Source organism: Cyprinus carpio, chromosome A24 (assembly GCF_018340385.1).
Source record: "Cyprinus carpio isolate SPL01 chromosome A24, ASM1834038v1, whole genome shotgun sequence".
Lineage (NCBI taxonomy): Eukaryota > Metazoa > Chordata > Actinopteri > Cypriniformes > Cyprinidae > Cyprinus > Cyprinus carpio.
In genome coordinates this window covers 21,829,889-21,850,379 of record NC_056595.1, presented here as the reverse complement: position 1 = coordinate 21,850,379, position 20,491 = coordinate 21,829,889, and the positions used below count along the sequence as shown (strand labels likewise).

Sequence of the window (20,491 nt, the reverse complement as noted above, 5' to 3'; positions counted from 1 at the left end):
AAAGAATCTCCATACCTCACACTCATAGTGTCCAAGGTCTCGTTCTCCAGGGTTCTTGATAACTAGAACCAACACTCCACTGCGCGGTTCACTGTATGTCTGAAACTTCTCCAGGTCTGTCAGCAGTTTACCATCCTTAAACCATCTGTCCAGGGAAATGGCATAGTTTAATACTAACTCAATTCATTTTGTCAGTGAAACAGATAACACAAGGAAAGCTGTGTTGGGTTTTTGGAAGTTATTTATGGAACGGCTTGATTTGAATATTATTATATGAATCAGCCAGATCTTGTGGGTCATTCTGACTCAAAATTTAATCGTGGAAATAACATAAACGATAGTGTAAATGAAGTAACTACCTTATCTTGGGACTTGGTGCGCTCTGGATGGTGCAGGTGAACTGAACATCTTCTCCTGGATAAAGTGTGGCGTTACGGATCTTATTCACGAAACGTGGAGGTACTGCAAAAGGAATAAAAATGAGATGGAATTTAAACTTAACAATATTAAAAGTATCAAACATCAGCATGGATTTGCTCATGTCCATCACTCACCCTGCACAGTGATTTTGCCTAGTGTGCTGGCATTGCCCGCAGAGCTGGTGGCAAAGCACATGTACTGTCCTGAGTCGTCTGCTGTCATGTTGTCCAAAATGAGTGTGCAAGAGCCATCTGGGTCCTCAATGATGATGTGATGAGGATCCGCTTCCACGGCACGTCCGTCTGTTTGTGAATCGGATGGATGAATTACTTAATTTCTAAGAAGTCATCAAGAGGAGAAACACCCAAGATTTTTTTTTTTTACCTTTGTACCAGGTGACCTGTGGTTTGGGGGCACCAGTGACCTTGCAGGCGAGCTTTACCGTCTGTCCAAGCTCTGCTGTGCAGTCTGTCAACACTGCGTCAAAATCTGGAGAGCCTGTAATAACAAATAAAATGCTAAATATTAGGACTAGGGCTTATTTTTATTGTAGTATGAGATAATAGAAGGGATAAGTGTTTTCTCTTTTTGCCCCTTGCTGCAGGGACGATATATTTTTGAAAGCCAAAATGCATAGACAAGTTAGCATTTTTAAAATATGTTTAACTGAAAATATGTCAAACTGAACCGGTAAACTCATCTACTCAGTAGTCCGCTTTTTCAGCTTCATCGTGTTTATAATCGGGCTCTTGCAAGCTATTCTAACTCAAACTTTTCAACATGTAGAATTTAAAGTTTAAAGAGTTGTTAGAAGCTTAGTGGTGTTGGCGTGGTGTTGTTTGTTGATAGCATAACTTTAGCTTTTTACTTTTGGCAACTGTATTAGGCTCCAAAATGTTAAAGGGATACTCCACCCCAAAATGAAAATTTTGTCATTAATCATATAATCACCCCATGTCGTTCCAAACCCGTAAAAGCTTTGGTCGTCTTCGGAAACACAATTAATTTTTTTTTGGATGGAACAGGGAGGCTTGTGACCGTCTCATAGACTGCCAAATAAATAACAGTGTCAAGGTCCAGAAAAGTATGAAAAGCATCGTCAGAATAGTCCATCTGCCATCAGAGGTTCAACCGTAATGTTATAAAGCGACGACAATACTTTTTTTATGCGAATAAAACAAAAATAATGACTTTATTCAACAATTTGTCTCCTCTGTGTCACTCCACATCAGCATAGTGCCATTTTGCCAAAATATCTTAAATTGTGTTCCGAGACGAGCAAAGCTTTTACGGGTTTGGCCAAAATTTTGCACACGATTTAGCAAATCGAGGGAACGCAATAGTAATCATGTGCACGTTTTAGTACATTGAGGGAACGAATTAGTAAATCGTGCGCACAATTTATAAATCCAGTGAATGAAATAGTAAATTGAGGGAACGCAATAGTAATCATGTGCACATTTTAGTACATTGAGGGAACGAATTAGTAAATCGTGCGCACAATTTAGCCTACTATTTTTTCCTGCATGCCATGTGCGGGGCTCCATAAAGATTATCAAAGCATGTACAAATCATAAACTTTCACTGGTCCCAGAGCTTATTTTCTGTAATAATCCAATAAGCCAATGACAAAATCTTATTGGGTTTAACTTCCGAGTTGGCCTACAAAAATATGTCTATGTGAGCAATGTGTATATCAATGTTTCAGACTTACTCCAGGCTGGCATGCTGTAACGCTGCTGAAGGTCACGGAGGTCGCGGAGCCATGAGTTCTTGATGATAACAGTCCGCGCCTGCAATGTGTATTTTCTCACAGAGTCCTCGCGCTCATGCCAGATCTCAAACGCTCTCTCATCGCTCTCAACAGTCTCGTTCACGTCAATGTTTGTGAGCTAAAGACAAAAAAAAAAAAAAGAATAATAAATATGCATTATATTTTTATAAACAACAAGTGAAATTATGTGGCAAAACCAGTAATTAAGAAATCCATGTCAACACATTTGGACAGTATTTGGCTTATGATTTATTTGGATTTTGAATTCTCAGCACTGGTCTTAGTAAACATTGTGTTAAATATGTTCATCACTCAATTTCTGTCATTTAAAAGCCTCTGCAAAGCTCCAACCTTCATCATATTCTTGAACACATATGCTTGAGTGTCTGTATTAGTGTCTCTCTTCTGTTTGCAGATGACCACATGGTTTTTGAAGAGGAAGACGTGGCGGTGGTGACCTCTGGAAGGTGTTCGAATTCCAGGAGCTCCTTCCCAAACAATAAAAGGCCCCTGTAGAAGAATCCAGAACTTCATTTTACAATTTGATTTGAAAAGTTTTTACATTTACTACAAGTAGGTGAAACATGTAAGAACACTTAATCACAAAGCAATTATCCAGTATTTTAAATGGCGGCCTTTGAGTTTAGGGACTGTACCTGTCTAATAGGTTCTCCCAGCGCCTCCAGATTGGCGGGGTAGTTCTCTATGAGAGATACATGGTGTGTGTTTTCTGAGCGCTGGGAGAGGGATGACACCATGGCATAGGCCTGCTCCAACAAACAGCAGTTCTGACCGTTCCTCGCTTTATTCCGGATCAATTCCTACAGTAAAATCATGGGAAATATGGAAATGTGTTGGTCACTAGCAAATGTTAGTGAAGAGTTATATCACATAATACATAACACGACTTTTAAGCACATATTTATATAAATATTTAGCATTTTGAAAGGGGAGTATTGTGGTATTTAAGTATTTTTTACCTTCAGTAAAGCCCTGTACTTCTGAATTCTCTCTGGTGGTCTCTGAAGGTAAGCATTGATGCTTAGCACTGGACCTTCTGAGGGGTCAACATTTGCCAACTCTGAGACTGTATAATCCTAATGAAAAAATACATTAATCATGTTCTGTGTCTTCTGAATACCACACTATTTTTACAGACAAAGAAAGAAAATCACAAAGATTTAAAGTCACTTTTTTATGCCCCCAGAAATTCATCACTATACTGTCAATAATTTGTAAACCCACCTTGAAATACTGGTGCACTTCTTTCTCACTGATGGCTGACTCAGCTTGCAATTGTCCAATGAAGTACTGCAGATATTTCTCAAACCCTTCAGAGTTTCTCAGGAAATGCATGGCAATGTCATCATCTGTGTCACAATCATGCAGACCAGGCAGCAAAGAGCTGGAAAACAGTCAACTTCATTATGCATTTCCCTGTTGTCACATATGTATGCCAAAACTAGCATATAAATGAAAACAATTCTTTACATATTCCTTAAAAATAAAAAAATTGTAGATGCAGAGTTGTAGAATTAACCATAATATTTAACTGTCTGAGCTCTGTACCTGCTGTGGAAGGATTTCAAATCATTGATATTACGGAAGATGGTTTCCTTCTGGGTGGCGATTTCAGGCGGTGTGCTCTGCTCCTCCACACGCTTCAGATGGTGTGATGTGAAGAACTCCATCTCCTTCAGAAACTCAGTTTCTGTGCTGATCAGCTCTTGGACAAGTTGACTACATACATATGAAGGTAGAATTACTAAAGTGGTACGATATAAAATGCACATTGAAATTCAGTTAATGTATCCAAATTTACCAGAGTTTCTTCTTGTACTCCGTCTCTGTGACTTCTTCTCTGGTGGTCTCTGGGAGGTCTGCTACGTCTGCAGACAGCTACAACACAACCATTCCATCATTAGTATGTGTTTTAACCCTAATGTCAAATTTTTAAATCAATATTTCACCACTAGGTGACAAGTTATCCAATTTGAATGAACCTAAACTGACCTTCAGTCTTTTGTCGAGGTACGCAGGCGAGACCCATCCCTGGCGAGATGGGTTGGATTTCATGGGCTTGGTGCGGACCAGCCATTTAAGTGGATGAGCAGAGTCCAGAACCTCCACATACTGACCCTCCTTCAGAGCGATGGCATCTTTACTGACCCCCATGGGGTTGTAGTCAGCGGTCACCACGTAGATATCAAACATCTGCACAGATGCATTGAGATAACACAGCATTTGGAAAATGTGACTTGCCATGTTGACCCTTGAGAATATGAGAACGCTCTGCTTTCAAATATCCTTCCGTGAACTGAATATTATCCAGATACCTACTGTAACTCATAAAAAACATAATATGAACTACAGAATCATGATACCAACATTACACATCCATTTTTACTTCTTCTTTCCAATAAATGGTAAATAAATGTACTCAAATTCTTATGTGAACAGAATAGCAACAGATCTGACACAGTTACATTAGTTATAATAATAAAATTAGTTTGTTGATGACACTGAGAGTGTTATATTTGTAATACCTCTCCCCTGGCATCTCCTTCATCAGACTCAGATGATGAGTCTGCGATCAGAGATGGAGGGCGTGATCGGCCATGATGTGGAGATGGGGATGGGGTTTTTGTTTCATCATCGCTGTCAGCTCCTGGGACACGTAATGAAGCTAGATGCAGACAGAGACAAAATGATAGAGGAAGAAAGAGGTATTGTGTCAATCAGTTATGGTCACACAACAATGTTTAAGCATGGGCTTCAGCATCACAGCTGCATCACAGCTACAACACATTTGCTCAGATTATGATTAACAATTTAAAAAACCAGCAGACACATATTCTGAATGCAATTTGAAAATATCAATCTGGACATGAAATTTGAATAATAAATAGCAAAAATAGCAAGGTACCCCACATTTTATATAGTAAGCAAATATTTCAAAGTCAAAAAGAAAAAAATATTTACACTGTACACATCTTTAACATGTACTTCAGAATTTGGTTTAAATGGTTTTCAAAATAAAAACTTGATATAGGCCTATCCTTAACAATGGTGCTTGTGTGGTAATTTAGACATGATTTATCTTTACTTTACAATAGTGGTTCCCAAAATGCGGCACGCGGGTCATAAAATAATATTAAATAAATAAATAAATAAATAAATAATATATAGAGAGAATTTATTTCTTTATAAATCTACATATTTGACATATGCTAGTTGATGCGAGTCGTCTACTCCCGTTTAATCAACCGCCTGCGTAGATTTAATCTCGCGACAACAAATGCTTCCGGTGTGAAACTTAACCGCCGTATCAAAAATGCCGCGAACTGACATGCGGTTGTTAAGGATACGGTAACCTCCGTACTGAAAAACTTTCTCAAAAACGGGCATTTACTCAATAGTCAGACAGCCCGAAGAGATAATATGGATTTGGAAATGATCTCTCCCAAATGGATGTTGAGCATGATTTATGAGGGAAACTAGTTTCGATGACCTAAAGGTAAGCAGCAATAATCGTTTTCATTTAGCCTACGATTCAAATGTGTAAGTATCTTCGCTGCCAGTAAGTGTAAATTGCTTTATTTGGTTAATTACCGGTAGAATGTGATTGTGTCTCAAGCTATTGCAATGTTTAGTCGAGACAGGAGGCTGGTGGGGGTCAATGGTAATTTAATATAACGTTAAACAAGCTACAAAGAATGAAGGTGGTTTGAAAAGTTTGGGATCCACTGGATTTAAAATACTGTTTCTAAATAGGTAACAGAATTGTGTTTTATTTTACAAACTAAGTTTACTCAGTCATTCATTTATCCATTTTGAGCATATTTTTCGAGAATATTTACCAGGCAAGCATTTTCCATTGCTTTTGTAGAAGCAGAGAAACGGTGCAAATAACAACAGTGACAAAATAAAAACAAACATTTTGACAATCATTTGAGCTCACCACTTGTAACATTCATTAATATCAGTTTTTTTTAATCATCTATGACTAATTCTGTACTGTATCATGTTCTCCCACGATTTAACGTGCACTATATCATGCTTGTGTAAAAATAAAATTGTGCCCACACAAACACTAATGTAATGCTCATGCAGCTCCATACATCTGAATGAATATGTCAGCGAGCGCGTTCATCAATTTTCTTAGTGTATACTGAAACAGAGACACCTTGAAAGTGTAAAAATTAGAGTCTGCTTCCACTGAATTTAAGAATGTCCAGTTTATTTTGAATTGTGACAAATGACCCTGGTTTTAAAGAACTGTGATTTTATTACCACTACTAGGCAATACTTTTTAACATTATTGAAGATCTTAAATTCATTCCTTTTTAAAAAATGTTGAGAGCCGAAGAAACAGACAAGCAAAGTGATTAACAACAGCATAGCCTCATGGAGAAAAAGGCAAGGTTCTGGTGTGTTACACTGGAGGTTCTCCGGATACATACTGGTTACTTTGGGCTAAGATTTCATCCACCAGAGCACTCGATGGTTCTGTAAGCTGTCTGAACAAATCAATGCTTCAATGAGAATGTGAGGGATGAGAGGATGGATGGATAGTTTGATGGATAGACAAAAGAATGGAGTCAGTGAGCTGTGTAGGAATTGAGGGATCCAGAGAATTGGTTTTATTTTTTTTTATTTTTTTTGATAAAAGGGAGGTTCAGGAAAACACAGAATGTGTTCATTGAAAAATTCCAGAGTATAATCAATTATTTGAAGTGAATTTGCAACAGGTGTACGTTTTCTGTACACCTGTTGCGTTTCAGTACTCAATACATACTGTGACATAAATTCAAAGCATTCAAGCACATGCCAAACTCATTCAAAAACAGTGCACACTGTTTTAAGTGAATATTAGGATGCATCTGCAGAGAAAGACTACATTAGCAAGATAAATAGTTATTAATAGTGCAAAATAACATACAATAAATTTGAAATCAAGAAGGCTAATTTAATAAAAAAGCAGTACAGTATAAATAGTGAATACATATTGTAATTCAGTTTTGCAGAGCAGATTACAAAAATATTTAGCTCAGTATTATTGACAAAAAAAGTGTTTTCTCTTACCTTGAGTAATCCTGGCAGATACCATTTCTGTGATTTGGGTTGTGAGTTTTTGTAAGAATTCCTCACTACCCACTTCACCCAGGGAAGGTGGTTTGATCTCTCCTGGGATGTGATCACAGTAATTATTTTGTTGCAGTTTATTTGACAAATATTTGATGGCAGTCACTCTGACATAATCTGAAGAAAAATAAGAACAGCAACATCAAATATTCACCTTTGCCCTGTTCCTCTGGTGGGCTGATAGTAATTCCCAGAACCCTGGAGAAAAAAAAAAACATCTAAATCTCTAAAACTTTAATATTTTTAAATGTTTAAATTAATCAAATTATCTAAATTGACAGCTGTATGATTTTATATTTAAACTTACTCTGAACCCAGTCTCTTTTGCTCTGGTGCTGTTGGACAGAAAAGTAAGCATGATAAAAAGGTATGCATATCAGCCATAATCTTGGTATTTAAAAAAAAAATAATATTAAAAGAAGTCATGTTATTTTGACATCATTACTGTTAATAACTGAAGCATGAGTTTCTGACCTGTCTCCACATCCAGTCGGGCTGTGTTGACTGACTGTCCAGCACGGTTGGTGGCGATGCAAGTGTACATGCCGCCATGTTTTTTTTCCACTTCCATGAGGATGAGACTATGTTGACGGCCAGAGCTGGCCACCTTGTAACCTTGTGTGTCTGCCTTGATCCACAGAACATCCTTATCTGACACTTCCTTTAACCAGTTAACAGATGGGGTTGGGGAGCCTGTGGAAGACAGTACCTTGGCTTATATATGTCATCTTTCGTAATGTGCAGCTGAACCAACGTTACGCTTAATGCTTTGGTCTATTTCTCAAAATTGCATCTTAAGTCATTTTCTTGGTATTTTATTTATTGTGGTAACACACCATACCTTCCACTTTGACTGACAGCGTTATACTTGCTCCCTGTTTCACCTTCTTGTTGCTGAACCTCTCCAGGAAGCGTGGTGGCACAAGTGGCACCTCTGAATCTATTTGGAAAAATACAAGTGGCGTAGCAAATGACATGCATGCATAATCTTTCAAATCAATACTTCAAATTTCAAAATGCGTTTGCATTTAACATCATGTGGAACAATGATTCATAATCACATGTGCTGTATGCAAGATATTTACCTCTCATTCGTCCCTGTTCAGGTGCTGGGCGCTCTCCAGGAGCTAATTAGTGAAAGTAAACAAAGAAACAAACAGAAAAACATGACAGGATTTATGTAGCACATTTAATTTGGAAAACAGTTTTACTGTAATTAATGTGATTACTACTGTGATTCATTTACTGTGATTAATAATTTCTAATTTCAACACCCTTCCATTTCCTGTAATAGTCTTACAAAGACCCAATGCAAGTGACATATAGACTTTAAGTATAAAAGGAACATTTACCCAGTACATTCAGTCGTGCTGAAGAGTAGGCAGAGCCAGCTATATTGCTAATATATGCTGAGTATTCTCCGGTGTCCTCACGCTTAACATCCAAAATCTCAAGACTGTGTTGATCTCGCACGGTCGACAATACAATTCTGCTCGAGGCTTGAAGTGGCGTGCCGTCTTTGAACCAGTAAACCCTTGGTGTGGGAAATCCTGCAGAAAGGTGTTGAACATGAAACTGTGTTTGCCACCCATATTAATTCTGCAAATGCAACAGCTAAAAAAGTACAGTAGACTTAGATGCAAAACAATGTGAATATTTATTAGGAATATAAACATGTTCATGAAAAGGATTTAGGACATTAATGCCATTATGGTTAGAGCGACTAGAGTTGAATAGATACAACAGGTGCAGATGCAAAAAAGAAAACCCTTGGAATAAATAGTGCATAAATAATCAGAATACAAATGAAGTAGAATCTGAAATGAAACAAAATTTGCATCCATGGAAAAAAAACACAGCTGACCTTTGACCCTGACACTCATTTTGGCAATGGGTGCTCCAGGACTGAGGAATAAATCATGTAACTCATCCACAATCTGAGGAAGCTGCTCGTCCTCTGCCACAGACTCAAAAGCCTCTGTGTCCCTGTGCTCTGAGCTAAAAGAGCAACCCAAACACAAGAAGAAATCCATTTAGAACTAGCATGAAATTTAAATCAGTGGTTTGTTCTGGCAGACTTTGAGCAAAATCTATTTTATCCCTTGTAGTACTGACATAAAACATCATAAAAATCACTTTAAATTAAATTATTGAATCTTACCTAGACACATAACCTTTAGCACTGACATAGGAAGACGTCTCTGTGGCATCAGCTGCTGTGTCATAGTCTGAGCTGCAAGACACTTTAAAGATACACAAGACTGAATCAATAATCAAACAACATGAGTCTTGAAATCTTGACTCTTTAAGAAAAATATAAAATAAATACCCCAAAATAAAAATTGTCATTTACTATCACTCAATATTCAAACAATGAATCAACAAAAATGCATAAAACAGACGAAATGACCTCTGATTAGTTCTGAATATCAAAATACATATAAATATTAACAGCATTTATCTTAAGAATGTTGAGAATGTAGGCCTAGAGCATTTTTAGTCCATCTAGAGACAAATGACAACAATGATAAAAGACATGCAGTCACATTCCTACACTTCACAGATGCACCGGTAAAAGAAAGTGCCATCTTTGTTTAAATGTTTTAATCTGGGACGCCATTTTGCTTTCTTGTCTACATTTGTGAGTTTTTGGTTTTGATTAACACTTTCTTTTAACAGTGTACTCACTGTCCACCCTCAGCTCAGCCTTGCTGGAGGTGATGCCACTGTCATTTTCAGCCATGCATCGGTACACTCCCATGTCTGTGGGGAGCACAGCTGTGATGATCAGCTGGTGATGGCCTTCCTGGTCTTCATTGATCATGTAGTGGTCATTTTCCTCCAACATCTTTCCATCCTTGAACCATCTCACAGTGGGAGGGGGGTTACCGACAATTACACAGTCAAAACTGACTGGAAACCCATCAGGAACATCTTGGCTACGGAGCTCCGTCAGGAAGATGGGGGCCGCTGGGAGGTTGGTAGGTGATTAAGATAACAGGGAAGAGCAAACAAAACCGAAAAGAACAGAACATAGCAATACTTTTGAGGAGAAATGCTGAACCAAGCGAAAACATGACATGCCATCACTTAAAGATCCAAAACAAGCAAGTCGCAACATTTTTTGTACATTTCAAAAGTGCTGCCCTTTAATGACAAACAAAATCCAGCACTGAATCATGCAACTTTATAAAGAAACAAACAGAAATAGTAGCAAAAACATTTATAGTTAAACCACATAAAAGAAGTGTCATACCAGGGGCTCCTGTCATGAAAGCAGGCATTGGTCGGTCCTGAGTTGGGGTTTGGGAGCCATCCTGGGAGAGACTCATCTTTGTGATACGCAGCTCTACCTTAGCACCTGCTGCTGGTATAATGGCCGTTTCGATGGGCACTCCTTGATAAGTAAACATTTCCTGGAAGCGCTGGGAAGCTACTTGAGCTTCTGCACGGTTATCAAAGCGGATGTAGATATACTGATCGTCTTCCCTGTAAGTCTGTAGATCCGTTGGCGGTAAATCTCCTTCATCCACACTAACAAAAGGTTCCTCTTCCACATCTGGAGGGAGGTGAGTGCGAAGAAGTCGGCGTAATCGTTTACTTGCTTGGCGTAAAGTCTCATCCATCTCACTCCCTGAGGAGCTCTCAGCTTCACTATCTGCACTGTAGCCCAGAGTGAGGGGGCGTCGCCCAGAAGATTCCCGCAGTGACCCTACAGTGACTTTGCCACTATGGGTGGAAACACCAAACTTATTGGATACTTCACAAGTATATACACCCGTGTCTTTGGTTGTGGCAGCAGTCACTACTAGAGAGCAGGTGCCATCATTATAGATGTCAATGTGATGGTGCTTGCCATCTGTTAAGGGTTCACCATCTTTCAGCCAGCGAACTTTATCTGGCTTACCCTCCACAATGCACTCAAGATGAATTGTCCCATTGGGCTCCTTAGTCTGATCCTTAAATGCCTTTAAAGACTGGTCGCATGTCCTTCCTGGCTTTATAACCTTTGAAGGCTGCCTGAATCTTGACAGCAGCCTCTTGCAACTCATCCCCTTTCTTAGCTTCCATGAGGGGCTCTACAGATGTCTTCGTAACAGATTGCTCAGTCATCTGGAAGTGCTCATACAGCTTCGTGGAGGCAATAGTCTCAGTCATAGAGGACTTGCTGCTTTTCTTAAGGTAAGACACCAAGCTTGTTGTCCCACTGAGAGATTCCTCATCAGAACTTGTATAGAGATTAGGCTCTGCTGTGATCTTGGGAGTTGGCTCAACAGGTCTCACTCCCTTTTCAGGTACTTTTCCTTCTTTGCTCTGGGCCTTTTCTTTTCCATCTTCTTCTGGCAACTCTGAAATTGAATCTAATGTGGGCTCCCGACTCATTCTCCTCTTCTTGGCCACTGCATCCCACAGAGCATGTAAATCTCCCTCAGAAGCAGCATCAGGAGGCAGTTTGGGCTGGCTGCCCACATCCTGAGAAAGTGTTGTGTCATCTCCTGTAATCAGGTAGCCATCATAAATCAGTCTCACCCATGGTAACATTTTTATGTGAGAAAAAAAGTTTATATTAAATATATCAACGATATTCCTCTGCAACAGCAATTTGACTGTAATGAATCTCAGGTAAATTGTGAATAATACGAAAGAGTAAATATAGATTAACACTGAAACTATAAAGAGAAGTAAAGCAAAGTGAAAAATAGAGATGCTTAAAACATTAAATGCACTTCTGAACAAGAAAAGAAAAGACACTGAAATATAATGTAATGGTTGTAGTAACATTTACAAATAGTTAGAACCTGTTGGAGAAAACACTGTTTTGCCATAGAGTAACTTAGTCTTATTGACATGCACATGACAGTAACCTGAAGAAGTTGGAAAGAGACAGGAAAAAGATATATGGACACTTTAATCTCGTAATGAAAAAAATCATAAAGTAGCAAAGTTCCAAACACTGTGACCAAGACATACACAAATAAACAACAATACTAAGTTAGATATGAGGTTAAGCAAAGTAAAGTACCTTCGAGGTTGACGTTGACTGAAGTCTTTGCCTCTTCTGAGGCTACACAAGAATAGACACCCTGGTCTGTAGACTGGAAATCCTTTATGAGCAAAACTTGGCTCTTTCCTTCTGCTACCATTTGGTACTTGACTCCAAACTCTATCTCTCTGTTGTCCTTGAGCCATGTGATTGATTTGCTCTCTGTAGAGAGTTCACACTCTAAACGAACCATCTTTCCTTTTTGGATCTTAGAGCTGCTTAACATTTTGGTCATGGTCACTGGTGCATCTGAAGACCAAAGGTCCATTCAAAGAACAGTTGAAGAAATTCAGCAAGAATTCAACAAGAACAAATACAAAATACACTTGTTTAGAGTATAGTTTTTAGTGTTCTACTACTACGGTAGCATTTAGGGCAGAGTTCTTCACTCCTGGTCCTGGTCCTTTCCTTTAGAGTTTAGTTCTAGCTGTGATCAAGTTTGTTGGGCTTACTTTTAAGTTATAGCCAGGTGTTGTTGAGGCACGATTGAAACTAACTCTGCAAGAAACTAGCTTTCCGGGACCGGGAGTGAGGAACCCTGATCTAGGGCAGACTGCTGATAGCAAGGCTTTTCTATATGGACTCATGGAGGCAGTTTGGTTAGATGAAAAAACAATTTACTCACAATGTACTCTATAAGGTTGCTTTCAATAAGTTAGTTATTTCTGCAAGTATCCACTTACCAAGTGTCACGGTTTGAGGCAGCTGGACAGGCTCTCCAATACCAGCGCGGTTAATGGCCGCCACTCTGAACCTGTAACCTGCCCCTGGTATGAGGTTTTCAACCAGAAATTCAGTGTTGCACACTGGTTCTGTGTGGCAGGGCAGCCAGAGGACACTGTCCACTAGACGCATTTCCACACGGTAACCAATGATTGGGCTTCCTCCATCACTGAGGGGTGTACCAAGACAAGGTGACAAAAGTTGGGCCTTTACTAACCAGCTCTGGGTCTTCAGGGGGATCAGGCACAGCTATAAATATCAAGACAAAATGGAAAAAAAACGTTAGACAATAAGCACAATAGCAGAAATTATAATGAATGAGACACAAATGAGGACACTTACATATTGTGATGAGTTTGGCTATTGATAAGGCATCCCGAGCTGCATGTGATTTCCTGTGTGTGCTGAGCCTGGGCTTTCTTCAAAATTAGGCTGTAGGAAGAGCCACTGGCTCTCATGGCCCATTGGTCATTACATTGAAGCTCAACGCCATTTGCATACCAAGTCACTTCACTTTCAGGCACAGCTTCATTCAAAACACAAGTGAACTCAACTTGCTCTCCTGCAATGGTGGTCTTATCTTTCAAAGGCTTGACCACCTCCAGTTGCCGAACTGTACAGAACAAATCCATGAATACATTTACATTTATGCATTTAGCTTTATATTTAATGTATCCTAAAACTGCAGTATGAAACTATAACAAAATAGTAAATAAATAAAGCTATACCATTTAAAGTAGAAAATGAACTGCATCTTTATTCAAAAGATAGTCATGACCTATAAAACTAGAGCTGTAATTTTTCTTTGATAAAGTGATCTAAATTTAATGCTAATACAACAGAAATGACGTACCTTTGACAGACAGAAGAGCAGTAGTTGATGAAGTGCCAGCTTGGAATGTAACCCTTTTGTTTTCACAAGGATGCAAGTCCTTTAAAAGCAGAAGATGGCGTCTGCCACTCTCAAAGGAAACAATCTCCACTTTTGCAGACTCCTTTACAGGCTTGCCATCGATTAACCACCGGCAGTCTTTGGTTTCCGGACGAGACAAGGAGCATTCAAAAAGTGCTTCCCCGCCATTAATGGTCTCCACATTACTCAGCTCTTGGAGAATGTCAATTGGTTTAGCTGCAAGAGAGAGATAATGCCTGAAAAAACACTGGCTTTATACACGCCAAGTCGCTGTAGTACGCAATGACTTTCACTGACCTTGAATACAAAACAATTCTTAAACTTAAAACAGTAACTGATTCCAACACAATCACACTCAATTAACAATTATTCCAACATTTCACTAGCATATAGCATCCAGCATTGAGAAGCATAAGAAACAAAGGTAGCTGTGATAAAAAGCACATGATGATTATGATGCATAGCCACATGATGCATAGCCAGCCAGATGATGATGATGTTGCTAAAAACAGTAATTTTTGGCTCAAGTAAAAAAAAAAAAATTAAAAATAAAAAAAGAAAGAAATCCCAGTATCCTAGAAAAACTCTTTGTGGTAAGCCCTTACTTGTGCAACCTATAACTTTATATTTCTCAAATTCTTTGCAAGTATTATACTGAGTCTTTGTGTATGAATGACACAGAGATTCTCTTTGTCTACAGGTGTGCTCACCTTGCACCCTGAGATGTGCCACAACAGAGGTTCCTTCTGCCTCACATGAGTACATCCCCCCATCCTGGGGCTCCACACAGCTAATGTACAACCGCGCAACAGTCCAGTGCTGTTCAACTATCACCCTGCAACCGTCTGCTTGCACAGGTATACTGTTTCGCTTCTATATGGCTTTGACTGGGCGGGAGTACTGACAGATGAACTCTGCAGACTGGTTTTCTGCTACATGTTGGTCCTCCATGGCACTGACCACCTCCACATTAGGATCTATAGAGGGTTGGTGGTTGGGATAAGTATAATAAGACCCCAGTGCACTTTGAAGTAGAGTTCTTCACCTCAAGCCTGTTTTATGTTTTGGGTGGTATTTAATGTAATTTAAAACTAAAATACAAGCCTAGTGCTTTATTCAGTTTAAAACGGCAGCCTTTAAAACCTCACAATCTAAGTCAGTGATGTAGCTGTAGCTGTTTCTTTTTCTTTCACTTAAAAGTACTGAAGTGTACATGTAAGTGTAAAATCTTTTGCTTCTCAACTCCAAACTGACCAAGGTGATGGTCATTTACAACCAGCACATGCCTAGTTGCAAACTAAGGCCAATTTATAAAAAAAGTAAATGCAGCACAAACAAACAGTGAAGACTGATGAGTGTACAATTATCTGATTTAGAGTACATGCAAGACAATTATTGTTTGCTCTTAGAATTTTGGGGCAAAAGGTTGCTTGCATAATTTCATTCAGATGCTTTAGTGCATATACTAGGGCTTCAGTTTTACATATACATTTCTACCTCAGACAGATTAACAAACTGAATTGTAAAATATATGCTGGGATAGTGATAGGCTGCGTGTCCAATAATATGCAAAAAAACAAACAAACAAAAAAACAAAACAATATATTGACCTCCAAAGACACTTATTTGTGAAGAATAAGCTTATGTTTTTGAATTTAAATAATTTGAATTAATTATTTGGGAGTTTTCTTTGAGAAAAGTGGCAGTAGAAAAATCTTTGTGCCCTGGTATACAAGCCCAAAATCAGTTTATTAATTTAATAATTAGTATGCCAACTTTGTAAGTAATTAGCAAGGCGTGATATTGCAGCCAAATCTACTGTTTTAGGTTAGAAATACATGGCACATGGACTACATGCATCCATGAATTTTCATTAAAAATGTATTTATTTATTTTTGTCAACCCATCTTACTGTATACTTTTGTCTAACAAAAAGACTAAATTCTAGGCATGGGTAACCCACTTAACCAAAGGATTCTCCAGGGTAGTCTGTGCAAAAACACTTTGGATTAAGAATATAATTGATATGGATAAGTAATTCAGTAATGTGAGTCTATAAATCTACAGCATGTATTAAAGAACACAAACAGTAGCTACTTCAAGGACAGATTAAGACACAATTCTAGATCTATGGCCTAACTATTACTGTTGCAAAAAAATAAAAACTCAAGGCAACCCAAATGCTTTACAGAATTAATAACTGACTTTTAGATTTAGAAAATTCATGGACACAACACTAGTCCAGTGCTATTCATAATTTTAAGATTTTAGATCTCTGTGCTGCCAAGTACTGCCAAGCACCCCTGCATTTGGTACCTTTCACTAACAGCTTGGCAGAGGACATCAGGGCACCTGTTTTGAACAGGACTGTACCCGAATCATTGGGAGAAAGGTTCCTTAGAGTGAGAGTGTGGACATGGTCTTCACCCACACTTATTTCACTGAAGGTACTGTTCTCCAAACGAGTGCTGTCTAACCACCACTGAACTCTGCCTTTGGCACGGCGAGAGAGCTGGCAGGAGAAAGTTGCCTGTTCGCCCACAAACACATCTGTATTCTTTATACCCGATACTATGAGAACCTCAGCCTCTGCAGAGACCAGACACAGAATCCCTTAGATCACCAGTGTCTAAAAATACTCATATATTGAGGATGCTTCAAAAACATAATGTAAAACTTATGAGGACATAATGACATAATTCAAAAAGCTACAAATTTTAAATCACCTCCAACCGGTTTGAGAAAATTCTATCTGTTTGCTCGACAACAGATGTTTTTATAACTAAAATACAGATTGCAAATGATTTAAGAGTGTTATTTAATACCTTGCACAGTGACTGATGCTGTGGTTAACTGGTTTCCAGCATCACAAGTGTAGTAGCCATTGTCCTCTGGTTCCAGATTATGGACAAGGAGCTCCAGCACACATCCTTCCTGTTTCATCTCAAATTTCTTACTGGGTTGGAGAACCACTCCACCCTTTCTCCATTCTATACTTTTAACTGGCTTAGAGAGTTCACAGAGCAAGGTAATACTATCTCCCTCTATTGCATTCTGGTTCTCTAACTCCTTCCGGAAGTATGCAGGTTGACCTGATGAAGGTTAAGAGAAGAAGTTAAAAGAATGTAAATGTGAGATTTTAAACGTCTGCTGATACCTGTGAGGGTATCAAAATCTTCTTTGTTCCACAAGAGAGGCAGTTACAAAGAAAAGAAAATCAAAATGGGTCTTCCTGAAACCCATATGCGTTCACTTTTCTTCAGGCATGTTGATAAAATTAAAACAAAAAAGTCACAGGCCTACTAACCCATTTACCTTTAACAGTAAGGGTGGCGCAGCTTTCTGCATCTTTGGTTTTGCATGTATACAGCCCTGCATCTCCTTCCTCCACCCTAAGGATGCGGAGCTGATGGACGGCTCTATCCTTGTAGAGCAGATAGCGTCCACCTGCCTTTATCATCGCTTCATCTTTGTACCAGGCAACAGAGGCCTCAGGGTCAGAAGTCATGCAGGACAGTGTGACTGTTTGACCCTCTTTGGCAGTTAAGTCCAGAGGCTTCTCTAAGAATACGACTATGGACAGGAGAAACCCAAACCCAAGTGCTGTCACATCATGATGTCTGCCTGAAGACTGAAACTTAGACACTTGAAGCCACATATACTGTGGTACATTAAAGAGCTTTACTGATTGAGAAACTCATGTTTTAACAATTAAGGGCAGGTATTAGAGAAAAGATTATGTCTGAACCAAAAATTTATGAAAACTTTATGAAATCTCTTCCCCCAAATTTTGGAGTGTAGCTATAGAATGGCCAAAGCAAATGGAAAAGCACCTAGAAGCCTTTTGTTATGATTGCACAAAATGAGTGCAGCTACTACCTAATGACAGACAGAAGATTGCTTGCCAACAATGAGCGTTGTTAGCCATAATGTGTCTTTTACCTTTGGGTTTCTCCTGCACCAACAAGTAGGCGATGCTCTTCTCAGGGCCAACCACAAAGGCTACATCACCTGAATCATCGGGTGTGACCATTTTCAGCACTAGGCTGTGTTCCCTCCCTCGGCAGCTGATTTGATTCAAGTCATTGTTTTGAAGGTGGTTGGAGCCGAGCCACCACTCGACATTCGTAACCCCTGTATGGGAAACCTCACACTGGAAGATAGCATCCTCTCCCGCTATCACAGTCACATCCTTTAATTCTCTTGTGATTTTTACACATTCTGGGAATGGATGGAAGGAACGTGATGAAAAGGGACTATTGAGGATCTTCCGAAAAGTCAAAAGAGGTAAATATCCCACTACTGACTATCTACTAAAAGTGACTTAGAATGTAAGAGGATGTATTAATCCTACAAACAGTGTAGTTTATCATTAAAAACTTGGGATTTTGTTGTGACATTACAGTTAAATCCCAGAATGGAGGAGAGCATCATGCTATCTTAGTTCACTGATGTTTGCTTTACATACTACTTGGATCATGCCTTAGTGACAATATAAAAAGTAAAAGCTAATCAATGTATTCATAATTTAAATGCTAATACTAATAAGTACTCTTGCTTCTGCAGGGGAACAGTGTAAAATGGAGTCCATCTTTATAGAAGAATCAAGAATTACCTTTGACGGTCAATGTAGCTTTGGTTCGTTTGTCTCCTGCTTCACATATATACTCGCCACCATCGTCCACTGATAGCTTATGGATTTCCAAGGTTTGGAATGTGCCATCCTTCTTTATGGAATACTTCTTTCCATCAGGTAGGACCTGAGTGCCCTTCTTCCAGGTCACATTGGCATCAGGGATTGAAGTTTCACAACATAATGAAGCACTGCCTCCCTCTGTGACTTCCTGGCTTGTTAACTCCTTCACAAATGATAGCACAGGGATTGCTGGTGGGAAACAGTGATACACAGAACACATTCTGAGATATGTGCAACACCCCAAACCTGCATGTAAGAAGATCATGAGATGGTAATAAATTTTCTTCGTAGTTTCTAAATGCAGCCAGGGACAAGATAAGCCTAACCTTGGAATGCTTGAATCAGAAACTATGAAACTTTTTGAAGCACTTCTACTATAGATAAAATTAATCAATGATAAGGAAAAAGGAATGAAGAATAGTTAACCTTCTAAATGTAATATTCAAACAAATGAAACTCATTATACTACCAAGCAATGGTCAAGATAAGACAAATATTTGACAAGTGAAGATTGAACAGATCACATACATGCATAAAATGTTGTGCTTTCATTGTAGTGTAGATAATGTGGCTGGTCAAAATACTTTTTTTTGCAATATGATGCGTTAAAGCATGCATCAAAGAATAATAAATGCAAGCTATATTTCATACATGGAATGCATTGAATATATTTACGTGGATATAGGATGGTCACACACACAGACACTAAACACATGCACTAACAGTACAGTCGTGGCCAAAAGTTTTGAGAATTACATAAATATTGGAAATTGGAAAAGTTGCTGCTTAAGTTTTTATAATAGCAATTTGCATATACTCCAGAATGTTATGAAGAGTGATCAGATGAATTGCATAGTCCTTCTTTGCCATGAAAATTACACTAATCCCAAAAAAACCTTTCCACTGCATTTCATTGCTGTCATTAAAGGACCTGCTGAGATCATTTCAGTAATCATCTTGTTAACTCAGGTGAGAATGTTGACGAGCACAAGGCTGGAGATCATTATGTCAGGCTGATTGGGTTAGAATGGCAGACTTGACATGTTAAAAGGAGGGTGATGCTTGAAATCATTGTTCTTCCATTGTTAACCATGGTGACCTGCAAAGAAACGCGTGCAACCATTATTGCGTTGCATAAAAATGGCTTCACAGGCAAGGATATTGTGGCTACTAAGATTGCACCTAAATCAACAATTTATAGGTTCATCAAGAACTTCAAGGAAAGAGGTTCAATTCTTGTAAAGAAGGATTCAGGGCATCCAAGAAAGTCCAGCAAGCGCCAGGATCGTCTCCTAAAGAGGATTCAGCTGCGGGATCGGAGTGCCACCAGTGCAGAGCTTACTCAGGAATGGCAGCAGGCAGGTGTGAGCGCATCTGCACGCACAGTGAGGCAAAGACTTTTGGAAGATGGCCTGGTGTCAAGAAGGGCAGCAAAGAAGCCACTTCTCTCCAAAAAAAACCATCAGGGACAGATTGATCTTCTGCAGAAAGTATAGTGAATGGACTGCTGAGGACTGGGGCAAAGTCATATTCTCCGATGAAGCCCCTTTCCGATTGTTTGGGGCATCTGGAAAAAAGGCTTGTCCAGAGAAGAAAAGGTGAGCGCTACCATCAGTCCTGTGTCATGCCAACAGTAAAGCATCCTGACACCATTCATGTGTGGGGTTGCTTCTCATCCAAGGGAGTGGGCTCACTCACAATTCTGCCTAAAAACACAGCCATGAATAAAGAATGGTACCAAAACACCCTCCAACAGCAACTTCTTCCAACAATCCA

General features: G+C 39.1%; 1 protein-coding gene and 1 long non-coding RNA gene across 2 annotated transcripts in view; one reads left to right on the top strand and one right to left on the bottom strand.

The window, feature by feature from the left end:
* LOC109049406 (obscurin-like) overlaps positions 1 to 20,491 on the bottom strand; it is a 56,877-nt gene that overhangs the window by 3,690 nt on the left and 32,696 nt on the right. Inside the window, 36 exon segments of the mRNA XM_042714687.1 lie at positions 16 to 145; positions 360 to 462; positions 555 to 722; positions 805 to 918; positions 2,135 to 2,312; positions 2,546 to 2,704; positions 2,851 to 3,015; positions 3,175 to 3,291; positions 3,440 to 3,599; positions 3,764 to 3,934; positions 4,017 to 4,093; positions 4,208 to 4,408; positions 4,741 to 4,880; positions 7,280 to 7,381; positions 7,494 to 7,537; positions 7,647 to 7,674; positions 7,814 to 8,032; positions 8,181 to 8,279; positions 8,425 to 8,466; positions 8,692 to 8,889; positions 9,204 to 9,337; positions 9,501 to 9,582; positions 10,028 to 10,309; positions 10,596 to 11,308; positions 11,310 to 11,835; positions 12,363 to 12,632; positions 13,067 to 13,287; positions 13,289 to 13,355; positions 13,449 to 13,492; positions 13,494 to 13,719; positions 13,960 to 14,235; positions 16,336 to 16,608; positions 16,845 to 17,111; positions 17,335 to 17,592; positions 17,962 to 18,240; positions 18,635 to 18,904. Coding sequence (XP_042570621.1) covers positions 16 to 145; positions 360 to 462; positions 555 to 722; positions 805 to 918; positions 2,135 to 2,312; positions 2,546 to 2,704; positions 2,851 to 3,015; positions 3,175 to 3,291; positions 3,440 to 3,599; positions 3,764 to 3,934; positions 4,017 to 4,093; positions 4,208 to 4,408; positions 4,741 to 4,880; positions 7,280 to 7,381; positions 7,494 to 7,537; positions 7,647 to 7,674; positions 7,814 to 8,032; positions 8,181 to 8,279; positions 8,425 to 8,466; positions 8,692 to 8,889; positions 9,204 to 9,337; positions 9,501 to 9,582; positions 10,028 to 10,309; positions 10,596 to 11,308; positions 11,310 to 11,835; positions 12,363 to 12,632; positions 13,067 to 13,287; positions 13,289 to 13,355; positions 13,449 to 13,492; positions 13,494 to 13,719; positions 13,960 to 14,235; positions 16,336 to 16,608; positions 16,845 to 17,111; positions 17,335 to 17,592; positions 17,962 to 18,240; positions 18,635 to 18,904 — 6,803 coding nt within the window.
* Positions 5,469 to 19,034, top strand: LOC122135400. The gene is made up of 4 exons (XR_006153494.1): positions 5,469 to 5,711; positions 14,720 to 18,306; positions 18,586 to 18,657; positions 18,773 to 19,034. It is a non-coding gene; the product is annotated as an uncharacterized LOC122135400 (long non-coding RNA).